This window comes from Bactrocera neohumeralis, chromosome 5, assembly GCF_024586455.1.
Source record: "Bactrocera neohumeralis isolate Rockhampton chromosome 5, APGP_CSIRO_Bneo_wtdbg2-racon-allhic-juicebox.fasta_v2, whole genome shotgun sequence".
Classification (NCBI taxonomy): Eukaryota; Metazoa; Arthropoda; class Insecta; order Diptera; family Tephritidae; genus Bactrocera; species Bactrocera neohumeralis.
In genome coordinates this window covers 57,502,994-57,510,743 of record NC_065922.1, presented here as the reverse complement: position 1 = coordinate 57,510,743, position 7,750 = coordinate 57,502,994, and the positions used below count along the sequence as shown (strand labels likewise).

Genomic DNA, 7,750 nt, shown 5'->3' with positions numbered 1-7,750 from the left:
TTCTTTAGAAATTAATCCCAATTGAGATAAGCGGCTTGAAACGAGATTATAATTTAATAGTTTGCAATCGAAACAATAAGTTAGTATAATATACTTATACTATATATATATATATATTAACATATATACACACATGTATCTCAAACCGATTTTGTTCAGCGCTTATAACGGAGGAAAAAAGTTTTAGTCTAGTTGAAGTACACAAAATCCCTGTTGGCACTCGATTGAATAGACTATAGGAATATGATGGGAATACTAACTGGTCACTGTCTGGTGACGACACACGCCTGTAGATGGGGCTGACAGATTGAGAAGACTGCAGGAAATGCCTAGAGCAGGGCACCAGGGAAACTATGGAGCATCTCTTGTGTACTTTTTCCGCATTGACAGGACTACGTTGTAAGCATCTGTGGTCCCAACATAATGATACACTGGAGGAGGTATCGACAGTGAGGCCGCAGAGTATGTTAAAATTCGCATCAAGCGCAGGCATCATAAACGAGGACTTCTCCTCTTGGACTTAACAAGTGAACTCTATCTGGTATTGCAAAGGACCAAACTTGTTTATGCATGGCTTATTGGCCCACTAGATTAATCTAACCTAATCTAGAATGCGAGCTTATAATCGAATTTTCGTTACAACAAACATTTTTTCTCTTCATCTTTTAAAAACTAAGAATGATCCTTTGTTCTACCTACTACAATGAGCAAAAAATAGTAAACCTTTGTGCGTTATTTTAAATTCTTAATGTAGTCTTCAAAATCTATTCAATGTAATCTAATACACTTGTGGCAATGTTTTTTCCAATCCTCGAAACAGTTGTTAAAGTCAATTACGTGAATAGCCAACAATGCACTTAGCGATTCACGTTTATTGTCTTCAATTGACTCAAAACGGTTTCCCCGGAGCGGTCGTGTGAGTTTACTGAATAGCTAGAAGTCACGCGGCTCTAAATCAGGCGATATTGGTTGAAAATTTGGCAAAAAACTCACAAAGAATCAATCCAGTATGCGACGGTGCTTTATCGAGGTGTAAAAACCAATAGATGTCGGCTCATAATTCCGAACTTTTTTTTACAAATATCGTCGCGCAAAGGGCACATAACACTCAAATGGTATTCCTGTCAACAATTTGCCTAGTCGGAAGGAATTTGGAGTGCACCTCCATTTTCGACCTGATTTCACAAGTTTTTTTCGGCTTCGTTTAACCTTTGTCACGATATTTGGCAGATTGATCGTTTGTTTCCGTGACGCGATCATAGATCCAAGACTCATCGCCAGTAATAAAACGTTTCATGACATCCTGGTAGTCGGAAAGCATTGTTTCACAGACGTTAACGAGACGCTTTTTTTCGAAAAATATTCAGTGATTTTGATACCAATCCTGTTTTCACTTTTCTTGGATCCGAATGACCTTTTAAAATGGGTTTTACTGATTCTTCCGATATTCCAACGACGCCAGTAAGATCTCGCGTGCACTTTATGTACTTCATAAAGACAAGCCTATACATTTGGAGATGTCACAGATGTCACTTACAGTCTCACCAACCAAATGGGGTTTTCACGCGAAATTTACATTAAAAAGTCTTACTATTTTTTGCCCACAATAGTATTAGACTCACTCTGTAATTTTCATCGAGAAAAGTAATAGACGATAATAAAATTAATGGGATGATGGCTAGTAAACTATAAGAACGAGTGAGTTATGCTAACTTTAAAAGAATTGACTAATTTTAGTAAAAATTTTTATGATTGTATATAATATAAAATCACTTATTAGATTTTAAGTTACCTCAAAGTGGTCGAAACTCACTCTAAAACAACCCCAGTACTTAGTGTTCACTTCGGAAGAAACATAAATAACACAGTACAACAGCTAATCTGGGGGGTGAGAAATTCCAAGTCAGGGTGATGGTACTAGGTCAGTTTAATAAAACCCTCAAAGGGTTTGGCGTTCGTATGTGTCAATTTTTTTTATGACCTTTTAAATTTTTTTCTTATCTTGATGTTTTCTCGCTTAGTTGTAACATTTTGGCAAAAACGTAGTTTAACATAAAAAAAAAAAACAAAAAACTACGTTTTTGCCAAAAACTATACTGACCTAGTACCATCACCCTGACTTGGAATTTCTCACCCCCCAGATAATAATCCCAAAAATGTTCCACAGTGTAATTTGTGTACGAGTATATATACTTGCTCAATAAAAGACAAGCTCCAACGAGACTTAATCTGGATTCCCGGTCACAGGAACATTTTCGGTAACGAAAAAGCAGACGATTTGGTAAAGGCAGGAGCTCTCCTCAACGAATCCGAGGCGGAGCTAATACCAAGCCCGCTAGGATCGATCAAAAGAGATATCAATAAATAATTTCAACAAGTTGCAAATAACAGGTGGAAAAACATTACAAAATGCATCATAACAAAACAATTATGGCCAACATATGACAGAAAAAGAATCAACGACTTATTAAATAGGTCAAGAAAAAGTATCTACAGAGTCACAGCTACCACAGCAGGGCACTGCCCATTTGGAGAACATGCGTCCAAAATGGGTATGCCCTACAACGACATCTGCCGAGGCTGCGGAGTAGCAGGGAACAAGGAAACAATTTTCCACTTTCTCTGTGAATGCCCAACTCTAGCACAGATCCGACACTAAACACTTGGAATCCATTAAGCACCAAACCTTTGGGTTATGGATTTCTACTAAAAGCATATCAGACTTAAGTAGTTTCATCGAAACCTCAAAATGGTTTGAGAGAGAAGGTGAAACGTAAAAGCAGATACAGGAAGTACTACGAATAGTGTAGAGTATCAAAATGGCACATAAAGTGCTAATTGAGCCCGATAGACAACAGGGCTGCACTCCTATTTTTTTTTTTATATTAATAACTTTTTTTGAAGTTGGACAAACAATTTTGAAAAAATTCTCAAAAATGTTTTTCAAAGGGTAGAAAAGGATGGATAAATTTCAGCAAAATCTAAAGGGGTTGGATTCAAAAGTGGTCGATTTTCTTATGGAATACCCCATATACTTGTATAGCATAGTATTTAGAAAGTTGTTATAATTCATTTAGCGTGATTTAGCGCATTTAGCGTTCGCCTTCAACAATCAATAGGATAGCAAGGCTAGGTCTCAAACAAGAAAAAACGATAATTCCGTTGCACCTATACTATATATCCTACACAGGTTAATTTTGTTTTATAGCATAAAAGTTATTACAAGATCTTTATCTTCATTTGTATCGGTTAGTTTGAGTAGCAGTGATTTGCTTTGAAAAATTTGATATTGTAACTTTAACATAGACTATAATCTAATTCTTCGGAAGAAAAGGGCGTGTCCAAAATTACAGATCTAAGTATATCTAAAAAACTGATAAACTTTTTGGGCATGTCTAAATCAGCTCATTTCGTCACGCTGATTATTTATAGTAACTACGAGTATATATACTTTACACGGTTTTCCTAATTAATATATCTGTAACATAACGTGTCAAAATTAATAAATCCTATAAAGTCAAGGTAAGTTTTAGATGGGAATGGGAACATGCAAAGCGAAACTAACTGATGATTAAACTGCCAAGGATTTAATACAAGAGCTGTATAATGAACGAAGCCGAGATATTGCAGTTGAAATAGTGATCAGGTTGCAATTACTAAATAAATTTGTAAGGTTTAAGGCGTTTTTTTAGATGTTTCAGGTAATTAACCTGTTGCATGTGTTGATTTCAGGACCATTTAGCTTTCTTTGAGTTTTGAGATATACATATGTATTGCTAAGCCGCCATTATAAGCAAAGTGTACTATCCTTAATTCCACGATAGTCTCTACAGGAATGTTGTTGTTGTTGTAGCGGCAGAATTCTGTCGAGTTCACAGTCCTTGGCCGGATGAAAATCCGGGTCCGTTCCGATTATGTAGAGCCGACTATCGTGGGAATGGTTATGTAGTACAGGAATGTCTACAGGAATAAAATGTAGCAGTTGGTCGAAAATTAGTGAGATCTCACCTGAAGGTAAAAGCGGCACCTACTTAGGTTCATTAAAATATATGCTCGTCATGTCGTAATGTTTATTTAGATTTAGTTCTGGTTAAAAAAAATGTTCTTTACCGAAAGAAGGGGTCTTGGTTAAGTTAGCTTAGTGAAATATACATAACCCACTTTAAAATAAAATTGTGTATATAATGTAATGAAAGTCAAATAAATGAAAAAAAAATTTATATAATTTTCTGCATAAAATATTTTTTAAAGTATGGTTATTGTGAATATCATTCGTAGCATTCACAATTATCATCCGTCACAACTCCGGGCTTGAGTTGACAGCTGACGTCTCTTGACGTGCATGTGAGCAACCGTATTGATTCCTTGCCGGCTGGGTCGTAAAATAAAAGCAATTTCCAAGTGAATTGGTGAATTATATTAAAATAACAAGTTATTTGTGATAATAATAAAAAACATAACTTTTAATCTGCACAATCGAGATTGCGTGAACTCAAAGAGGTAAGTTTATTCCCAACGTTGAGGTTATGTGCACGAAAGAAACAACTACATGCCTTTCTTACCACTCTAATATGTTGCTGCCAACGAAACAAATATTTACCATAAATAGATAAAATAATATATCAACATTAATAGGAACTAACTTTTAATGAATATCGTATTAATTGCAGACAAATAAAAAAACACAATGCCACCTAAAAAGCAAGAAGAGCCCGAGCGCAAACCCCTAATTGGTCGTATTGGCACTAACTTACGCATCGGTATTGTAGGTGTGCCTAATGTAGGCAAGTCAACTTTCTTCAACGTACTGACGAAGAGTGCTGCGCCGGCGGAAAACTTCCCTTTCTGTACCATCGATCCCAATGAGAATAAGTATCCCAATTATATTTATTTTTCCAATTTTTGTGTACGAAGATCTCAGAGAGTTGATAACATAAGCCTTTGAAGACTATTATGGGATAAAACTTTTTGTATAGTCATGTATAATTCTGATAATGTAGATTTTAATAGCATTGGTTATTAACCTGTGTGCTGCCGGTGTAGCAGCAAATGTCTGAATTGTATACATCAATGTAGACTGCTGAAAGGTCAAATGAAGGTGCGTCCAACTCAACTTTTCCTTTGTTATGCTGGCAAGCTTCCTATATTTTTACTATTTTCTCTAGATTACCACTTTGGCTATTGGAAAAGATTTTAAAATTATAGTAATTTTGTGAACAAAACTTTTTCACATAGAGCCTGCAAAAACACGTTTCTACGAATAGTTGCGCTGCCGTTGGCCACTGTGTAGAGGTATATTAACCAATCTTTCCAACCCGTATAGCTTTGGTTTAGTATAAATGAAACAAGTAAAATAAGCAATAATGGGCGTTGGTAATTTCATATGCAAATTGCTTCGCCGTTGTGCAAAATTTTAAAGATTTCGTTAAAATGTCTACCAATGGACATACCTGCAGTGTTGTAAAAAGAGAGCAAACTATAAAGTTGTCTTGGGTATGGTAAATGATAATCGTCTTCGAAACGGCCATTATTGCCCGTGGACATTTTAAAATTGCAGGAAATTATAGAAAATTGCAATGATTGGCTATATTCAAGTGCATTACCACTAGCGATAGTCAATTGGAGATTAGTATTATAATAAAAACCTGTTCTAAATGAAAAAGCAAAGATGCAACAAGTCTCGTTATTATTTAGATTTATCAATTATGATTGCAAAGTTATATTTAAGTACACTGAGTCTGTTAAAATTTTGTGACGCCACTTGTTGAAATTCGCGTTAATAGTGATTTTCTTATTTCAGCACGTAGGGTACCAGTGCCTGATGAGCGCTTCGATTTTCTTTGTGATTATCATAAGCCAGCATCGTAAGTATATAAAGCTTATCACAATTGGTTTCTTTACATTCTCATATATGATTTTGTTTTTAGAAAAGTGCCTGCCTTCCTCAACGTAGTAGATATTGCCGGTCTAGTAAAGGGCGCATCTGAAGGTCAGGGTCTTGGTAATGCCTTCTTGTCACATATTAGTGCATGTGATGCTATTTTCCACTTGTGTCGCGCTTTCGAAGACCCTGATGTTACACATGTGGAAGGAGAAGTAAATCCAGTGCGTGATTTGGATATCATTTCAGAGGAGCTACGACTTAAGGATGAAGAGAAGCTTATGCAGAATTTAGATAAATTAGAAAAAGTAGTTGCGAGGGGTGGAGATAAAAAGCTCAAACCCGAATATGATTCGATGCTAAAAATTAAAGGCGTTTTAGTGGATGAGAAAAAACAACTGAGATTTGCTGATTGGAATGCACATGATGTAAGCTGTGAATTACTTCCACACATATCCTGTATGTAATAAAAATTTCTCTTTTTTTTTACTAGATTGAAACTCTGAATAAATATCTGTTCCTTACAACTAAGCCAGTGATTTATCTGGTAAATTTGTCGGAAAAGGACTTTATCCGTAAAAAGAACAAGTGGTTGCCTAAAATTAAAGAGTGGGTGGATAAACACGATCCCGGCGCAGTTATTATCCCCTTCTCTGGCGCTTTCGAACATACCTTAGCTGAAAAGGATGACCTGGAGCGAAAGGAGTATGAAGAAGAAGTTAAATGTAAAAGTCAATTAGATAAAATCATTGTAACTGGCTACAAAGCTTTACAACTTGAGTATTTTTTCACTGCCGGAGTCGACGAGGTCAAAGCTTGGACAATTCAGGTAATATGTCGAACAATTTATAATATATAGTAATTGGTGGAATTATATATATATTATATTTTGCTTAATTCTTTTTTCCAGAAAGGTACCAAGGCCCCACAAGCCGCTGGCCGGATTCACACAGATTTCGAGAAAGGTTTCATAATGGCTGAAGTAATGCACTTTCACGACTTTAAGGAAGAAGGTTCAGAAGCTGCTGCTAAATCCGCTGGTAAATACCGTCAACAGGGACGTAATTATGTTGTCGAAGATGGCGACATAATATTCTTCAAATTTAATGCGGGTGCTGGTTTAAAGGATGCAAAGAAGAAATGATCCTGTGTGTTTATGGTACTCTTCGCAATGTTTTATATAAATTTGATTTTTTACTCACAAAGTTTCTTGTTTGCCTAAAATTTATTATTTTTTTGCTAATTATATTTTGAAATATATGACATGCTTCGATGATATGCTGGGCATTTGAAAAATGATTGGGGTTTGTTATTATTCATTTGGTTATTGATAGAAATATATTGGTTGACGAAGAATATTGAAAAATAACATCGTTTCTTGTTGTTTTAAGGTGATTGCTATGTTTTGTATAGGTTTACACAATAGTGCTATTTGTAGTAAAACATAGAATAATTATGAAATTAGAATTATGTTTATTTAACTTTGCATTTTAATGTGTTTTTATCGTGAACTAGAAACTTGTACATTTTATATCCACAATAGTTGTGGGCACGTTAAAGCAACTTTGCGATTCGTCACCAGGTGGCGCCGTATTATTCAGTTGTTTCAGGAAATGTTGCCTAAAGATGTCGCGCTAAACACTAATATTTAAAAAAATAGTGTCATTAAAAAAACGAGAGTTGTTTATATAAGAACTTGTTTTCAACCGTCTGTTTGTATGTCAATTACACGTATGTTACGTAAACCCGACTGTCGTGGGAACGGTGTATAGTACGGCTATGTTCGTAAATGCATCATGACTTGCAGCATAAGCAACAGTAGCAACACTGCAAGTTTGACGTTTGATACTTCTTATACAATTTTTGACA

At 35.5% G+C, this 7,750-nt stretch overlaps 1 protein-coding gene across 2 annotated transcripts; it reads left to right on the top strand.

Moving 5' to 3' along the window:
* The first annotated feature begins 4,313 nt into the window (after positions 1-4,313).
* On the top strand, positions 4,314-7,180 carry LOC126758793 (obg-like ATPase 1). 2 transcript variants are annotated; one of them, XM_050473174.1, is made up of 6 exons: positions 4,314-4,500; positions 4,671-4,868; positions 5,804-5,864; positions 5,928-6,309; positions 6,375-6,710; positions 6,792-7,180. In XM_050473174.1, the coding sequence occupies exons 2-6, from the start codon at positions 4,688-4,690 to the stop codon at positions 7,023-7,025; spliced, it is 1,194 nt and encodes a 397-aa protein (XP_050329131.1). In that variant the 5' UTR covers positions 4,314-4,500; positions 4,671-4,687; the 3' UTR covers positions 7,026-7,180. The 2 variants fall into 2 exon arrangements, with proteins under 2 accessions (XP_050329131.1, XP_050329132.1); XM_050473175.1 differs by having other exon boundaries at positions 4,671-4,872; positions 5,808-5,864.
* The last annotated feature ends 570 nt before the right edge of the window (positions 7,181-7,750 follow it).